The sequence below is a fragment of the Mus caroli genome, chromosome 5, assembly GCF_900094665.2.
Source record: "Mus caroli chromosome 5, CAROLI_EIJ_v1.1, whole genome shotgun sequence".
Lineage (NCBI taxonomy): Eukaryota > Metazoa > Chordata > Mammalia > Rodentia > Muridae > Mus > Mus caroli.
In genome coordinates this window covers 67,928,911-67,948,170 of record NC_034574.1, presented here as the reverse complement: position 1 = coordinate 67,948,170, position 19,260 = coordinate 67,928,911, and the positions used below count along the sequence as shown (strand labels likewise).

Sequence of the window (19,260 nt, the reverse complement as noted above, 5' to 3'; positions counted from 1 at the left end):
AGAGAGAGAGAGAGAGAGAGAGAGAGAGAGAGAGAGAGAGAGAAGTCTCCCCTGCAACAGAGTCAATACTCTTGACCCTGAACTTTATTGATACTTTTAGAATAGTTAAGTATAGAACTGGAGTCCTCAATGTAAAGGCAGAAATTATATATTAAAGCCTAATTGTAGAAGAAAATAGCATAGGCCATTTTTCATTGAGGAAGAAGGGCTTTCAGGAGCTGGAGAGATGGCTCAGTGGTTAAGAGCAGAGGACTTGAATTTGGTTCCCAGCACCTATGTCATAGCTCATAGCCACTTGTTAACTCCAGCTTCAGGGACTCTGATGGCCCCTTTGTGGCCTTCACTGGCACCTACACTCAGCAAACACACGTTCGTGTGCCAATTCCCCATAATTGAAAACAAATCTTTAAAAGATTTCTTACTTAAAATTTTTATACAATGTATTTTGATCATGTTTTTACCCTCCCCCAACTCTTCTGTCTTCTCCCCATCTCTCTACCCACCCAACTCCATGTGTTCTCCCTCCTCCTCCTCCTCTTGTATCACTGGTCAATACACAAACTCAACACTGGGCATTTTGTGCATGGTCTCCAAGGAGAAACTAGTAGCCACAACCAAAGACTTGGAGATTTGACTGTGGTGGAGTCTGGAAAGAGTAGGTGTGCTAGAAAAGATCATGTTTGAATAACAGAGGAAGAGATAAAGCACGCTCACACCCACAGACACAGTTCTGTATACCAGTATGCTGTTAAAACAGGAAGACAAAAGCATGCCTGAAGTCCCACCCCCAAACCTTCCCCACTCCTACCTTCACTTCCCCTCCCGCGCCTTTTTTTTCCTGGTTTCTACCTCTGTCTTTCAGGCCATAAGTCTATCCCTGGGTCCTCTCCCATTAGCTCCTACCTGGAGTGGTGATACCAACCTACAAATACTTATTTTATTTTTGAGACAAAGTTTTGCTATTATGTTGGTTGATTTTGTGTCAACTTGACACAAGCTAGAGTCATTTGGGAAGTGGGACCCGACTGAGAATATCTCTATAATAAGATTTATCAGTTGGCAAGTCTGTGAGGGCATTTTCTATAACTCTAGTTCTAGGGGAACCAATGACTCTGGTTTCCTCAGGCACCTGCACCCATGTGCACATACCCAGATACAGATACACGCATCTACACACAATTAAAAATCATAAAATCATCTCAAAGAGAAAGCAGAGATTGAGAGTGCATGTAATGTTAATGCAGCGCGCAAGAAACAGGAGACCAAACTGAAGGAAGTGACTGCTGCTTATCTAATTCTAGGTGTGGGGTCTGGGCATGTCTGCTCTTTCCTTATTAAAATCTTATTGTGAGATTTTGTTTTTTTGAAGTCTTAAATTAGTAACTCTAGAAAAGTGCTCTCATAGAAGACTGCTTGTAGCTGAACAGTATATTTACTGTTGCTTCATTTTAAAGGACGTGTCTCTTATGTAAATTAAGGTATTCATAGGGATAGTACTGATGTTTAGAGATAGGATTTTTATTATAGAGCCCAGGCTGGCCTAGGCCTCCTGCCTCAGCCCCCTCAGTTCTGGAATTTTTAGTACTCATTACCATGCCCGGTTTGATCATCTGTTTTTAATTAAATAAAAATATTGCAAATGTTTAATAGTGTTATTGGGATCTTACAGCACTTTACTAACTGGACCATTTTCCTAGCTCTCAGATTCAAATGCATCTGTAAGGTTCCAGTAACACTATGAATGCTTAAAACTCAACATTTGCAATTTTAACATGTGTCTCAGCATGATATTGTTGATGTGGTAGCTTGTAGAAAGATGTGGTCTCCCTTTTCTGTTCAGTTGGCTGATAAAGATTTATTTATTATGTATGTAAATACACTGTAGCTGTCTTCAGACACTCCAGAACAGGGCATCAGATCTTATTACGGATGGTTGTGAGCCACCATGTGGTTGCTGGGATTTGATCTTAGAACCTCTGGAAAAGCAGTCAGTGCTCTAAACCACTGAGCCATCTCTCCAGCCCGTCCATATGTTTTTATACATTTCTATTCTCTTCTGAAGTTCTGTTTTCAATCAGAACTTCTCTTCTGTTTTCTTGACTATATTAATCATACTTTTAGTTTGAGTTGGTTATTTAAGGCAGATAACCTGGTTAGTAGCTTAGACAACTTGCATGTAATAGTTGACATTTCTGTTAGGATAGTTTCAGAAACATATTCTTTACATATTCGTAGTTCTGCCCTCTGACGGAAAGGACATGAGGTTGGTAGCTCTAGAATATAACCTTGGTTTCAGGTCACAGCACCACTGTGCTCTACTGTAGCTTTAAGTTCCTTGTCCTAGCGAATTCCATTTTTGTATGTAAAATGAAAGCAATTCAAGCTGCCTGATCGTCTTGTTGGGAGCAAAGCACCTCGCTTGGTCAGACTCCTGAGTGACAGGCTGCATACTTGTTGCTTTCATTTTTGTTTCTCCTGTTGTTTATTACAGTCTTATTACAGCAGGAGCCTTCTAGTTTGTCCATCTTTCCTCACTAAGACAAAACAAAACCTTGAACTCCTTAATGGCATTTGTATCTTTTAACAAAAGTTATTTGACTTACGAAGTTTTTCTGATTTTCTACTGTTACTTGAAATTAAATTTTAGTTTAAAAAAATCTTACCAAGGAAATTTTTTCAAATATTATTCTCAAATATCAATTTCCTTAAAATTTTGTGCAGCATTTTATGTATGTATGTGTTCATGTGTACTTTTCTGGAAAAGTTCAAAACTTTTATTATTCATAAATACCAGTATAGCCTTTTAAAAAAATAAGATGCACTTGCTAACCTGATGAAATGTCATGCAACTGTGCGTTACTGGGCTCCTTTAAAGTCACCCTGAGTGTTCCTACTCGGCACATGTCTCCAGTTGTTGGGTTCTCCCCATCTAACTGCTCCACACGTTGGCCAAGGCTGTCTTACTGTAACACTGTGGCTACACTATTTGAAAGTCAGTGTTCATATGTAGATTTTTAGAGGAGTTTTTACATATAGGAAAGGAATTTCCTTTGAGGAATCAGCTCATATTTTTGTTTATCTTGGCAAATTCCAGTTTTTGTATGTGTAATTACATTGAGATACACTTTCTGATTTTCAGCTTACCACTGGAATATGGGATTTAACATTATTAATCCAGAACAAACAGAAGTGAATCGTTTGTCTCTTTAAATCAAAGTAGTTCGCTCCAAATTATATACAGTTTCCTTCTGAAAGCCTCAAAACCATTGTTGTCTCACTTATTTCTACAGTTTCCATTTGTATACATGCATAAGCACAGATCCTTATTTAAAAACATGTAAGGGTTAAAAATAAAATCACAAATGCTTTACCGGTATTGTTCTAGTTAAATCTTAATTGATGAGTTACAAACAGTTTGGATTTCAAAATGTTTTAAATAAGATCTTGAACATTTGAAATTTGCCTTGACATTGTTTAATATAATGAACAAATCTAGTTCAAATAAATTTTAATTGCAGGCTTAAGTTATTGAACTTTTGTAAATGGTTGTAAAAATTTTAAAAACCATTTTTTTTCCCAAGTAGCTGATTGTGAATGTGTCTAACTGGTCCCTTGTCCTGGAAAATTTAGGGATGTTTAGTGGCCCAGAGTGTGGACCATGCATGGCAGTAATAATTCCTTAGGAAGGTAGAGCACTTAGGGACAATAACAAAAAGGCTTTAGAGCAAATCAAAATTTAATTTTGAGGAAATCTTAATTTTCTATTTTAGTAGTTTTTTTGTGGTTTATGTTTTACTATTTTAGGGTTACTTTAAATTACTTCTCAGTTCTTCTTTAGAATTTAAAAACTGTATGCCATATTTACTATTGTTGATTAATATTCTTAGCCATCTTATGAATTCTGATCTTTTCGTTTTCTTTGTAATTTTTATGTTCTGACTCTTTTCCACAGTTGTACCGAAGGCAACAAAAATAAAGCCAAATGCTTAGCTTAAGTCTACACTGCCTGTTCAGTAATTGAAGTATTTTTGAATTTTAGTCACTCTTGAATAGACAAGCAACTGTATTAGAACTAGCTAACAGTAAGGAAAAATATAACCGTAAAGATGTTGAAATGAAAAATATGTTAATATTACTGTTTAAAATTGTCATTCAAAATGGCTCTGATGAGGCAGGTTGATGGGGTCTAGCTGCTTGGAACTGGCATTCTCAATCAGGGTCACTGCATGAGAGCATCTCACAAAGACTTGTTTTGCTTACATGGTGTAAGCTGGTGGTCTTGGCCCTTTCAACTCAAAACTCCATGTGATAAAAGTAGGTTTCTTGTTGGCAGCCTAGGCAAAAAGGACTGGAGATTCGTGGTAAAGAACTACTAACCTTGTCTTTCCACCCCAGGGTGAGTACTGAAAAGGATTAAGGCCACTGTAGGGAACTTGTACTGAAGCCTGCCTTCACTGCCCTTTCTCCGGTGCTTTCAGCTAGACAGAAGGGTTTTAGTTCCCATGGCTATCAACCTGCTGTTTTTCCCAAGCACTACATTCTTTTAAGAAAGCTAATATGACTTATTTTTAGAAGGTAGCCTAGAAGGATAATGTTTTGTTGGTATTTCATTTTTCATGATTTGTATATTTTTTTCTGATCCATATTAACTTAAAATACTTTGAGTTTGCAAAGCAGTATAATCACGTAAAACTCAATGACAAGTATTTATATGATGAGGTTTCTGGTCTAGTAAATCGATAGCAGGTTTGACTGTGTTGAATTTTTTATTTCATTAGAATAGCTATCTGACAACCTTGTGGACATAAACTCTTAACTCTTATTTCTAGATGACTGTAATTAAAATGTGCTTTCTTCTCTCTGAAGTTTAAAAGCTTTGAAATAGCTTTCATAATGCTGAAATGTCATATTTTCCCCACTATCTGCCAAATTAGTATTGTATTTCATCCTGAAAATATATTTTGATTTTTGTGAACTAAAAATAATTGCATAGTATAAAACATTCTCTATGGTTAAACCTTTTTTCTTCCATTTAATTTGATCTTTTGTTGTTACTAACAAATAATTTGTGGCAGTTTCTTTTTTACTTTTTAAAAAATTATTACTAGAACCACTCTGCTTTGTCACCTCAGTGTGCTAGAAATGTACTCAGACCAAGGGTCCTTTCTGGCTTTGTGTGCTCTCACCTGCTCCTCACTGGAAGTCACTGCCATGTCAAGTGCAGTGATGGATTGAGCTGCACGTGCAGCGGCCTTTGTCACCTGTCAGGCAAGCAGGAGAGAACTCTTAGAGTAAGAAGCACTAATTCACAGCTTTGATTCACACTCCAACAGTATAGAAATACTGAATATTTAGATGATTATACAGAATAGGACATAGCAAATGTTTGCTTTAAAATTGGTATTATTGTTGGTTACGATTATTTAAACCCAACCCTATCATTAAGCTCCTAATTAGAGGCAAAGAATAAATTCAGAGTTCCTACATAAATATTTTAGAATTTCAGATTCATACTTCATAATTATCTTTTATACAGATATTGGTACAGTAGTTGATATAAGTAAAAGCTCATTTTAAATTGGTAAATGCCATGTGTATGTGTGTATGTATGTATGATGATGGGATGATCTCACTGTATAGCATCTCTTAAAATTCTGATAACTTGATGGTATGGTAAAAAAAAATACTTTGAGTAATAAATATTTGTAGAATATAGTTAAGTTTTTAGGAACTACTTTATGTAATTTTAATATTAAATAACAGACTTCTAAAGCTACTTCTTCCTACCCTATTTCTTTAACTCACCCCATCCCCTTTAAACCATCAGTAAATTGTATAGTAATCTTAATCTATTATTAAAAGATTCTCGAAAGGAAGATTACAAGGTGGATTCAGGTTTTGAAATGGTTTTACCATTGGTTTAGCAGCGGGTGGGCAGGCAGATGCCTGCTCATAGGAGAACCTATTGCCATTTTTCACCATTGATAGAGTAGCCTTTCAGAGTCAATGAGCTCTGTCAATGTGAGCTTGTCAAGGCTACAACTTCATAGACCTGAGAGGCGGTTTGAGAGGTCAGCCCTTTTCAGGTTCGCTGTGATGCAAATGAACTTTAATGCTTAAACAACTATTGGAATTTTTATGTCTGCTCCTTGTTCTTTTTTCTTCACAAAGTCATTGACGAGACATTCAGTGCTTTTTAAATTGGAAGTTGCATTGTGCTAAAGACCTAGTACAGATTTACGGAGGGCTGAAAGCAGTTAGATCATGTTCTTTTCATGGTGCGATTAGAATCAAATCGATTTCCCTACAGCCTTCAGCATTCAGATGGCAATTTTAACAAAGCTTGGGGGCTAGACAAGGGACAAAACGACTGAACTGAATGTTAATTACACTCTGCAGCCTTATTTTCTTTTGATTTGGGGCTGACTGGCAACTAAATTAACAAAAAGTGTGACCATAACTGCTGCCCTATTTTCATTTAAAAGGAGAGCTGCCTCTAAAAGGCTATCTTACAAAGAAGCAAGTGAGAGCTGCTGATCAGCGCTAACAAGGGCACTTTCTCTTCAACATTCTTGCCAAAAAGACTGTTCAAAACTGTAATAAATTAGTCATTGACATATTATTGTCAGAAAGTAGTTGATTTTCTTATTTTTGTGACATAAAATTGGAAAATATAAGCACTCGTGGTAATTTGTTGATAGCTATGAATTATAATTGGCATCTATGTGACATCAATGTCTATAGCTGTTGAGCATGCTGAAGTGAATGTAATGCTGGAACTGGACTCAGTAGAGACTTTAAATAAATCCTAATGTTTTTATTAACAGTCTTCAAAACCAGCTGTTCCTACCAGTTTTTCACCTCACTCATTCTTGCTTGGCATGCAAGTTTTTATGTGATTATCAGTACTTATTTAGTTACCTATTTACTTATTTATAATATACAAATATATAATATATATTATTATTTACTTACATTCAAAATCAGTGGCCATCTCTTCCTTCAAGCCATAGCTGCATCATAGCTCAGTTGATCACGAGGCAGTGCTTTCTCTTCCACACCTGCAGTGTTAGTCTCACCCTGTTACCTGGCTCCACGCATTAGCTCTGTAGTCACACTTCCAAGCAAGAAGCTTCCATGCTGTGCAGTCTCCATTTCAGCAGCCTAGGGAAGTCAGCTGCTCAGCTGACGCCTGGAACAGTACTGTTGGATTACCAAGTGGATTGTAGTCTCAGATACTACTTTCATGGTGCGTTAAATAAAAGTCTGGCTCTGTTTGGAAACTGCACTAACCAGCATACTGGTTTTCTCATATAGTCCTAAAATCAGTTTGGTTTTGTAGCTCATTTCCTCCTTTATTAACCTTCAATTATTATGTTTTTAGACTTACCCTAAAGGCCATATGCTTTTTGTTAGCTAATATTTAAATTATTATTGTTTTAAAGTAGAGATTAAGGAATGCTCATTACTATTTAAATACTGCGAAATGTTTCCTAAAGAAGTAGGGGTTTAAGTTTAAATTTGGCAAATGATATTTGCTTTTAAGGCTAATAGTTTTTTTTAAATCAGAAGCTAGTAAGTGCAAAATACTTTTAAAATATATATATTTAAAAGAAAATTCATGTTTGTTTACAAACTACTGTTTGTGATGAGGTTGCTGCTTAGTGCTAGAGCATGGGAATACAGACCACTCTTGCCCTGTCGTGGGTTTATACTTCTTCCCTTTTCACACAAAAAGCAGCTGCAAAACAGCTTTTCTAAAACCAGTCAAGAGTAAACTCTCCCCTCATTTGTCTTCCAGACACGAAGATCGATTGAGAAGTTATTAGAATGGGAAAACAATAGGTTATACCACAAGGTGAGTCCTGCAGGGAGCAGCTTCTTACTGTTGGGTCTGAATTGCACAGTATGGAAACAGATGCTTTTGTTGGACTGAAAATATGAAAGGTGGACGAATGGGCGAGTCTTGTGCCCAGGAAAATGGAGCTCATTTCTCTTCTTTTGCCATCCTCATGTCTAGCTGTGCTTGCACTGGAGACTGAGCAAAAGGAAATGTGAAACGAACAACATGATGGAATATGTAAGTTAAGGGCTGTTTGTGAGCTTCTCTATTAAATGATCATTTATTTTCTTTCTGATCTTATTCTTTCCATGATTATTAATCAGCAAAGGTGTCAGGAGCTTAATCTCCCTAGTGCAAGGATTTTCTACGGTTCACAGATGCCTGGGTTTCATGTGCAAGACTGATTTATAAAGTTATGAATGACTTGAAAACAAGGCTTCACTGTGTTCTGAAAAATAATAAATTAATTGCCAAGATAAAATGGCCTGAACATGTGTTGATGGAGTGTGAAATTTTAGATGCTGTATAAAGAATAACCACAACCTTGGTTACGCAGCACGTCAGATATGGCGTTTTATATCATGCTAATGAGTTTCCAAGTATGGAAGAGAACCTTCCAGCCAGGCCGCTGGAGCCTGAGACGCCTTTATAGACTGACTGTCTGTGTTCCTCATGGCTGTGGTGGGTTTTCCAAAGTGTTACTAGAACATTGCTTTGTACACTTACCTTAAATGTAAACAGATGTTGGCCAACCCGTCTTGCCCTCTAAAAGATGGCTAATTTTGCCTACACTTACATATGTGTAACATGTAGAGGCTATTAGATTAAAGAGAAAGATTTAAGAAAGGAGTTAATTGTTGAAACTGAAACTAGTCTTTGTGAAAGATGCACTGTTATATTTTTGAGAAATTTTCTCTGTTCTTTGAAAATAACTGTCATATTGTGTGTGTGTGTGTGTGTGTGTGTAACAGATTGATTTTTAAAATGTTTAAATAGTTGAACATGATCATAAAGCCATTTTCTGGTTCTTTCATTATTAAATAGCCAAATCTTTCTCTTCTTGAACATCAGAGATATTTTATGTGTTCTCTCTGCAACCTCCAAACGATTTGTTCACAAACTAAGTAATTTAGGGTTTACTTTTATGACATCACATTAATTTTGAGGTTGAGAAAGACACATGCTGCTTTTTTATAACCATAAAAAGGAAACAGCTGAAAGACTCCTGTGAGCTTGACCTGGCAGGTGCTATCATTTCATCATTGAGGGTCAGAGGTCTATTACCTACTGAGAGAACAGCCATAGCCATTTGGGGCGTTTCAAAGGTTTCATGAAATAATAATAATAATAATAATTAGCTATTAAGCATTTATAAACCAAAACACCAAACTTAAACATGAAGCTTTAGTTACTCTTTGATGTTTCTAAATATACTTTGGAAAGGAAAAAAAAGCCAATCCCAAACTGAATATAGTACAATGATAGAGCATGTGCCTACCACACAAGGGGTTGGATCTCTTGCATTGGGAAAAGAAAAATCTAAATTCTGTGATTTCCAAGTGGAGCTGTATGAAAAATGTTCATTCATATAGTATATACACTGGACTTTCTTTTATCTTTAAGAAATTCTCTCATTACAATTAAATTAGTAGTTCTTTAAAACATTCTGAACTGTATACGTCATGAAAATTTTTAATTTACCTTGAAATTTTATATAATTAAGCACTTTTAAATGAATTGTATGTCACATAATCATAGAAGGTATACAAAAAGTAATTTTTTTTTCTTTCTCCTTTATTTTTCCCCCAAGACAATTTCTCTCTGAGTAGCACTGGCTACCTGGGAACTTGCTCTGTAGACCAGGCTGGCCTCGAACTCGCAGAGATTCTCCTGCTTCTGCCTCCCAAATACTAGGATTAAAGGTGTGCACCATCATGCCTGGCTTAAAATTGATTTTAAAGTGATTTTTAAAAAGATATTAGAATATGTGTATTTGTGGTACTTAAAAATAGGAATAAACAAAGCTTGAAAAGCTCTTTAAAGCATTTAAATATGACCACACATAGTCTAGTAAGGAGAAAATGCCTCTTTAGTGAGTTAATTTGAACTTTTCTATTGTGCATACACTTTTGCCTATAGCTTTATACAACTTTTTTGTTAAGGTTCTCCCCCTTGATTATATTTTGATTGTTAGAAATAAAATAACAAAAAATACCAATGAAAACTATTATTTTTGTTGTTGTTACTTGGGTATGAAGTACTTGTGGGGTTTGTGAACAAAATCATTTTCAGAAGACTGTTCTTTAAAAACTAAGGCAAACTCGGACTCAAAAACAGCCACATTGGCCTGGAGGTTCGGCTCCTCAGTTAAGAGCACTCACCTGTTACAGTTACAGAGGGCCCAGGGCCAGTCAGCAGCAGCTCCATGGCACTGCATAGCTGTCTACAGCTTAAGCCCAGACTATCTGACATTCTTTCCTAATCTCTTAGGGCACCAGGCATACACATGTGTTTTGTTTGTTTTGGTGTGTGTGTGTATCCATGAAGAAAAATGCACATAAAATAATAAAATAAAAAATAACTACTGTTTCACGTTTTAAAATTTTATACTGTAATATGGTATGCTCACCCCTGAAGCCTGAAATTTAAAAACCCTACAGTAGAAGATGTGTTTGATTACCTAAGTACTAATTCAGTATGAACTTGCAAATCATTTAAGTAGTGAATCATTAACTTTTAGAGCTACAAAGAACCTTTCCATCTGGTCCAGTCTATTTATGGGTGAAGATGATGAGAAACAGGGAAAAGGAGCACAAAGAAGAAGCAGGGTGGAGGAAAAGGACTTTCTGGAAAGATGCATTTCTGTTTTATCAGTGTTTGGGCTGCAAGTGTGTCTGTGTACCAGATTCATGCCTGGTGCCATTGAAGGCCAGAAGAGGGCGTTGGATATGCTGGGACTGGAGTTAGTGTTTTGAGCTACCATGTGGGTGCTGGGAACCTAACCCAGGTCCTCTATAAGAGCAACCAATGCTCTACTAAGCTGTCTTTCCAGCCCTGAGAACCGATGTTAACATTGGTTTTCCTTATACTCGGACAATTTCAAACATGCATACAGTGTATTTGTCACCCTTCCCCTCAGTTTCTCTTTCTTCTTCCTCTCCCAACTCCTCAGGAACCCTCTTCCCTGCACAGCTTCCTCCTGTTCACTGTTACTTATCATTTCTTTGTTTTAAAAAATAACCTGCTGGGTTTCATCAGGGTGCTGGCCTGTGCATTAGTAAAGGATTATTTACTGGATCTTGGGCAACTTCCCCAGTGCCTATGTGACTAGGCACCTATGTCTCCCAGCAGCTATGTATGAATTGCCAGGAACTCCTCAGTAAGGGGTGAGGCTGTGTGATCCCTTTTCCACAGGCGCCCTGGAGTCTTGACCTGTAAAATGTAGTGCAGGTAACCACAGCTGGTGTGGGTTCAAGCGTGCAGTGAGCATGGTTCCAGAAGACAGGGGTCTCCCTCTCTCTTCTCCCTCATCTTAGTGTTAGTGGAGCCTTTGTTGTGGGTAGAGGGATAGAGATACTCTACTTCCTCCCTCGCGCAGGTGAGCACTCAGCAGGCTCACTCTCAGTGAGAACCATTGTCCCAGGGCATTAAGAAGTAGCTTCACCTAAGGCTTCCTTCCTGTAGGGTAACTAGAGAAAGAGAAGTGTTTTTAACCTGGAATGGAAGTGTTCTTTCCTGAGGCAAATCAACCCAAGAGGTTAACTGAGCACATGATCAGATCCTCCCTTGTCAAGACAAAGTTTGTGAGAAAAATGAGCTTCCAACTTTAGAAATTACTGACATCAAATAAAATTTTAACAATAAAAATGTTTAATTTGTGAAAGGGATTTGGGGGTTGGGGGGTGAGACTGTGTATCCCTGACTGTCCTGAAACTGGTTATGCAGATGAGACTAGCCTCAAACTCAAAGACATGCCTGCCTCTGCCTCTCTGCCTCCAGAATCATCGATGAGGTTCTAGGCTATCAGCTAAATGTCTGTTTTAATGACAAGATCAGGGTGGACGCTCCGGCACATGTCTTTAATCCTAGCACTGGAGAAGCAAATAACTTGATATACATAGAGGCTACAGGCCAGCCAGGGTCACATAGTAACCTGTCATTAAAAAAGATTATAAAATTAAAGTTTTGAAATATGCATGGATTCCAAAAGAACACTGTTTTGTTAGCATGCATCTGTTATCTCTGAGCTCCATCATGACGTTTCTGTAGTATATGATGTGTCTGGTCTGTATGCATTCTTCCCTTACCCTCTTGTCCCTGCTCTGTCCCACTGTGCCCTCCCTTCTTGCTTTTCCCAGAGCGCCTTGTGGTCGTAGGTCTGGTTTGGTCTGGTTTAAGACTGATGTGCTCGCCATTCCCAGTGGGTACGACTGTGCCACTGATGTTGTTTTAAGGTTAAAAAAAAAATCTGTTTTAAGTTGTTTAAAACTTTTTTTCTTCTCCTTTTACAGGTCATCCTCATAGAATTTTTACCAAAGACACCGATTTTTCGACCAGATTAGCATTTGCTTTATTTATAGAGACTTTCCAAGTGTGTTGTCTTTCCAATGGTGCCTTGCTTGGTGCTCTCCTGCTGGTGACATGATGCTGGTTCTACAGAATCGGGTGGTGTTCTTGTTTGTTTTGTTTTTTAAATAACCGCATGTTCTATGTGTGCATATTTGTCAAACTTTGCAAGTTATTTCATACAGATGTTTAATACTTAAGTTATTGTGCTCTTTTCTGTTATATATTCTGATTTTCAAGGGTTACTTTTTGTATTCTCAAAAAAAATACATTCGAACTTAGCATAAAAATGGGCAGCCTTTGTTATTTTGTCAACAAGGTTCACACACACAGTCCTTTACTTGTTGGTCCCTTACCATAGAGAAGCATATTATCTGTTACAACATGCTCATGCACTGTTGTGGGCTTCCCTCTAGAATTGGCCACAGCAGTTGTTTGGAAACTGTAAATTTTCTCATATGGTCTTTTGGGCCCTGAGCTGACCTTCCCAGGAACCTCACAGTTCCGGATCCTTTGTCTCAGTAGATACAGCTTAGCCTTATGAAGAACTAGCAGCCGGTTTGAAAATACCTGTCTTCAAAAGTGGTCATTTCTTTAGAGTAGACACATCACAAATGGTGTGCGTGTGCCTATGGTTGCTAGACTTCAGGCTCAGCATAGAGTGGCTTCAGTCTCCCGAGTTCCAGTGGACAGGGCAGCGAGGAAGCTGTGCTCCAGTTAGTGTCTACTTACCTACTGAAGTAGAGGATTGTTCTTCTAAAGTTAAAGGTAAAACGTGTCCCAATCTAACATAATTGTAGAACGGATGTGTTTCTGAATAGTTTGGAAAGAAAAAGTTCTAGAATTAAAAATCATCTGATATTTGATACCCCACTGGTATATAGTTATATAGAGCAGGTAGTTACTAAGAAATAGAGGGGATATTTAATACTATTTTCAGTCTTCCCATTCACTTTCATCTAGTTACATACTTAATTTTATTGAAAATTGGATATTTAAGTTCAGATCAGGTTAGCTTGTTGCTTTTAAATATACACATACATGTATTTTTTTTCTGCTTGGTTGTACATATCTCCACACTATAGATTTCTGAATGACCTATGTGTAGACTTTGGTTTTTATAAGCCTAAAATTATACACATTTTAATGTGTGTCAAGAACTTGTTCCATACATACCATTGTGGTCTAGAGCAATAATATGAATAACGTTTGAAATTATATAAGCTATGCTTAATAATTTGTAAAAAGAATTGATACTCCCCCTTGTATTAAACCTTTTAAATACCAATTTTGTTAATTTATATACCTATATTTTAAAAAAGTGTTGCTTTGTACTTCTCTAAAGTACTGTGCATACACACACACACAAACACACACACTTTAATAGCTAAATGCCAGTATCTCATATCCTATATGGGACTTTAGGAATTGTCTTTAAAACTTTGACTTAAGGAAGTCTCCGTCTGTGCCCACCCCCAGCTCCTTCCCCCACCACAGGAACTTAACAGCTTGAATCCATAGAAAACTTTTCTGTGAAGCACTAAGTGTGCAAAGGATTTTAATGGTTTCACATCTTTATTTAACGTTTGTCTATCCAGGGTAGGTGTGTCCTACCACCATAATTAGTGTAGTTCAAAGTAATGCGGTTCCAAAATGCAGTGTTTCAGTGTGAAGTGATTGTATATTCACACAGAGCTGAATTAGCCTCAGGCTTCAGAAAGAGCAGAACTCCTCGATGACCACACAGTCTATGCAAGTGTTCCCTGTGTACAGCTGTCAATCTGTAGAGTGACACAGCTGTGGGCTTGAGAGGAGACTGACCGAGTGCAGAGGTCGTTTACCCTTTATTGTTGGCCAGTTGTAGTTTCAAAATTACATTGTAAGAATATTTTCACAATTAATATTAAGTATAGGATTTTAAAAGCTTTTATAACTGTAATTAAAAATGTCTTCAGTGCTGAAAAAAATTCCTTAGAAATGTGCACTCCCATACTTCATACACACACAGAGAAACTAGGGTGCACATGTGTGTGTTACCACACACCAGTCGTGCTCCGGACATTTAAAGTTTCAGGTCATAGCTCATAGTGTTACCATGTGCTGGGAATTATATGTCTAAAGCAAACTTGTTACAGTGAACCTTGTTATATGACCAAGGAAACATTGGGGATGTTTCTTAGCTCCTGTTCTCTGGCTTTAGGTCTGTAAGTCATGAACCATAGGCAGTGGTTAGACTGGCCAAAAATAAAATAAAATAAAATAAAATGGATTACTGGCCAGAAATCCCAATGTTTATTTATAAGCTAATGAATGACCTATGGTTTTTTTTTTTTGGTATATCACTGGCTTTTTACAGGTAGTCACTATTACTGTATATAAACTCTTTTTTCTGACAATGTATTTTACAAACTATTTTGCACACAACTGTGGATATTTGGATTAAAATAGTTATTCCAGAGTCCAGTAGCAGTGGTAAAGCTGATGTGACATTTTTAGCTTTGAGGTGACTTTGCCCTTCCCTTGTGAAGGGTTCACTGTATCTATCCAGATTACCAGCAGATACTAGACCAACAATCATTTTAATAACTAGATTCCAGTCATCTAGAATATAAACCATGGAATTTTGTCTTAAAATATACAAAATAAATTTAACAAAACCTTGAATAATGGTAAACAACAATTTGCATTAATTATTAGACTAGTTTTCTAGGTGCACAGTTCAGTCAGTTGGAACTACAGCTGCTCCTATGGTCGTTATGGAGTGTATCTGATTGTTTCCTTGTACACACAGGCTAGCCACATAGGTTTTGGAGCTCCCACTGCAGTCACATGTAAGATGCTCAGTGGGGATGTAGGCAGGAGGACCTGTGTCTGCGAGAGTCCAGTTATACTGGGTTTATATGTGGCTCTGTACATAATCGGACCCTTTGACTTTATGGTATTTGACTTCACAGTTGACCCTGTGATGTTTAGCTGCATGCCTGATATTCCACTGTACAGATTTGCTTTTGATTGACACTACACCAGCATCCAGTCGTGGCCCTTCTGTCCCCGTAAAACTTGTGGTGCTGGGTATGTTCCTAAGGCCTGGCTGGTGATCCCTAACGCTCTGTTACTGAGCTGTATTCTCAAGCACTGCTGCCCTCTTGGGGATCTAGAATTTCCACCTAGACCTGGGAATAGTTGAGAATAGCTTTTTATTTTCATTCTTGAAAATGTTAATTCCATTTTACTCTTGTTCTGTTCTGTTCTCAGCATCTTACTGTGTAACCCGAGCTAGCCTTCACCTCTCAGTCCCCTTTCCTAACCTACCAGGTACTGAGATCACAGGCTTGTGCCAGGCTGATATTTCCGTGATCCTGATAGCACTGAAAACAGACTTCAAGATGCTGATGCTGTGTTTGTGTTGCGTTCTGTTTTGAAACAGGCTCCATGTAGTCCAGGGTGGCCTGAAACCTTTTATGCAGCTGAGGATTACAGGCGTTAGCCATGACCATGCCAGCAAGATGCCCATCTTGATTGCAGGACATTTCTGATGGTCTACAAGGTCATCAAATTATTTGGCCTCTTTATTTTCACTTACTTTGCCAGAACAGGATGGTGGGTGCTATGACTACCTCATGATGTTATCTTTGTTCAGCTGTTGCTTATTTTTTCTTTTTAGTAAGTTTTATGTGTGAGTACTTACCTAGACGTCTAGTTCAGTGGTAATGGTTTGGCCGTACTTAACAGTGACAGCATACTGTTGTTAAATTGTGTTTTTAAAATTAGAGGTGCGGTACTCCCCGTGTGTACTTAAAATGCTTTGTGTGTTTAAAGATTGGGAAAATATCGGCTATAATATTGAAAGAAAATTATCTGTGATCTTTTAGAATGTAGGCATCTGAGATACACAGACTATGTTCTCCCTTTGCATTCTCAAACACAATGCTCTTCATTTGAGAGTTAACTGTTTTTTCTGTTTTTGAAAAATAATATAAGGTCTTCTTAGCTTTGTATCTCAAGTATTTTAGTGAACTGAACACTAAGTAGCTTTTGGTGAATTATCTAACTTCTGCTCTGTTACTGTCGTGTAAAGAAACAGTATCAACCGATCTCCAACAGTAGATTCCCTCCCCCAGGGCCTGGTGCAGGCCTGGGAGACCAGCACTCTGGAGGCTATGGCTAGTTGCTGCAGTTGAGGCTAGACAGTCTCACCCAGCAGCAAGACAGAACAGAGTGCTGTAGAGCATGGGTTGCTTCTTCTTGCTTCTCAGTTTAGTAAAACGTGTCCAGTTTTTTCTCTTGATGTAACAGACTTAAAAGTCTAGAAGGAAAAGCTAGATATGGTGGTGCATGCCCTTAATGCCATAGCTCAGCAGGCAGAAGGAGGGAATTCACTGTGATTTGGAAGCCAGCCAAGTCTACATAATGAGCATTGTCTAGGCCAGCCAAGGCTCCAGAGTGAGAACCTGTCTTAGGTTCTTATTACCCCCCACAAAAAAAATCTACAAGATACTACATTGATAGGACCATTCCCTCCACTTAAGAGTCGATTTAACTAGGTAATAACAGTGCTATGAATGGAGTCTTCATAAAAGGACTTGCCTTCTCTCATTATATCAAACCCTTTAATTTAACTTCTGTTTCTTTTCATCTGCTAAAGCTCTTAGTGTTGAGGCTCCCCAGAAGAGTTAACCACTGCCAGGCGTGATGACATTGAGTAGTCTGACTTGGGCAGGAGGATAAAGAGTTCCTGCCCACCCTGGTCCACACAATGGGATCCATCTCAAACACAAAACAACAGCAAAAAACTCCAGTATTATAAACTTACTAGTAGTGACAATAGAAATAAGCGAGGCAGGACTAGAAGACAAGATGCTAAAATCTCCTTCCCACCCAGAGAGGTTACTGCACTGGTACCCTGGGCTAGCTCACAAGGATGGCCAGGAGTGCACACAGCCTTGTGCTTTCTTTTCTGCAGACTCGAAACAGGAATTATCTGAAATTACACTGCTGCAGACAGAGTTTCCCTCCAGTGTTGATGCTCTTTGAGAGAGTAGCAGGAGGCCACTGAGAACAGAATACTTCTTTTTATTGTTTGTTGTTTGTTTGTTTTCGAGACAGGGTTTCTCTGTACCCTTGTCTGTCCTGGAACTCATTTTGTAGACCAGGCTGGCCTTGAACTCAGAAATCCACCTGCCTCTGCCTCCCAACTGCTAGAATTAAAGGCGTGCGCCACCACGCCCGGCAATTATTGTTTATTTTTTTAATGTGATAACTTTCAGACAAACCTTCTAGTATGTTGTAGGGGAATCTTTCTAGCTGTTTAAATGGGCATCATTGGGTAGTTTTCAGAACTCCTGCTGAGCAGGCAGTTGTCCTGAGAAAAGTGCTTTCCTGCCTGAGCATTTGGCTAACTGAAGCATACAAGGAGGGCTGGTAGCAGTCTTCAAAGTTGACAAAGTACAGAGGTGAATTTCAAAAGCATATATATATATATATATATATATATATATATATATATATATTCTACTATTCCTAACAAATTAAAGCCATTGCTAAACAAAACACGGTCTGTTTTCCTTAAGTAGCTTTCTTTTTTGGTTAGTTAAGACTTTGATCCATACTTAAGAAGGTACGTAGATGGGTTATGTTGCTGGATTGTAGTTATGGTGGCATGGTTTGTGATCTCTTGTAGGTTATAGTAAACTGTATAAAAATTTTAATAAAATTAAACGTCACAAACTGTAAACTTTTCTTATAACTCTTCAAATCGGATGTAGGAATGCACCCCTGTCATGCCTACATTGGAAAGGTTAAGGCATGAGGATTTGAGTTCAAAGCTAGCCCGGGCTTGGGCTACCGAGTGAGTTCTGGACTAAACATTCAAACAGAGATCTAGTATGGACTGGAGAATTACAGGTTTATGCTGTGTTATTCTGCTTGCTCTGACCGGTCATCTGCAGACAGGCTCACTCTAGTCTAAACTGGCCTGTACAAACTCATGCTCTTCCCACCTCAGCCTCCTAAGTTAGGGGGTTGTGGAGGTGTACTACCACACCTGGTGTAAAAGTGCCGTTTTTTAGCAGAATCAATTGTAGCATGTGGTTTCAACCTGTAAGGCTGTGGCCAAATTAAACTAAAACACAGTTTTTATCCTTGCAGAACTTACATAGGCGATGAAATAAAACTATTGAAATACCAGGTCGGTGGAGTCCACCAGTCAGCTGTGGGTCTCAGATGCTGTCTGTTGACATTCTTAGCCTTTTAGTTGGTGGAAGCCAGTGGTGTGTTAATACACACGAAAGGTTGTACCTGTTAAAAGGGTGTGAGAGATGACCACTAAGTGGCTAATGATATAGAGAGCCCAGGAGAAATTGTAATTAGGCTGACGCCCTCCTGCGCCCCCCCACCAAGTCAGTTATCCTCCATAAGAAAGTCAGTTTTTGTTTTCAGCTGTGTTGCATTTGTGTCTACATACCACATAGAGGTAGGATTCTGACAAAAGTACCCAATTCAATTTGCTTCAAAATTTTGTAGTATGCACTGAAGATTTTTTTTTTTACCTCCATTGACGGAATTGTTTTACATAAGATACAAAATGAAAATGAAACATTTTAAGAGAGAAGCTTAATTTTTGAAATTTTTGTTTGTTTTGCTGAATCACCTCTATTAGAGGGACTTGGGGGGCTTTTTCTTTTTTTTTCCTGATACCTTACTTTCTGAATTTCTCTTCTTTTTACTGTTTTTATCCAAACAAAAATGAGAGCATTCTCAGAATTGTATTCTGCTTCTTTTTTCTCAAATAGAGACTGCAGCAAAATGCCATTGCTGCCCACAGTATAGTTAGTATTTTAGACTCCATTGCA

At 38.0% G+C, this 19,260-nt stretch overlaps 1 protein-coding gene across 1 annotated transcript in view; it reads left to right on the top strand.

Moving 5' to 3' along the window:
* The window catches only part of Chic2 (cysteine rich hydrophobic domain 2), a 39,792-nt gene extending 27,093 nt beyond the window's left edge, over positions 1–12,699 (top strand). Inside the window, exons 4-6 of the mRNA XM_021163817.2 lie at positions 7,802–7,858; positions 8,021–8,080; positions 12,355–12,699. Coding sequence (XP_021019476.1) covers positions 7,802–7,858; positions 8,021–8,080; positions 12,355–12,405 — 168 coding nt within the window. The 3' untranslated portion in view covers positions 12,406–12,699. The remainder of the gene's footprint in view (positions 1–7,801; positions 7,859–8,020; positions 8,081–12,354) is intronic.
* The last annotated feature ends 6,561 nt before the right edge of the window (positions 12,700–19,260 follow it).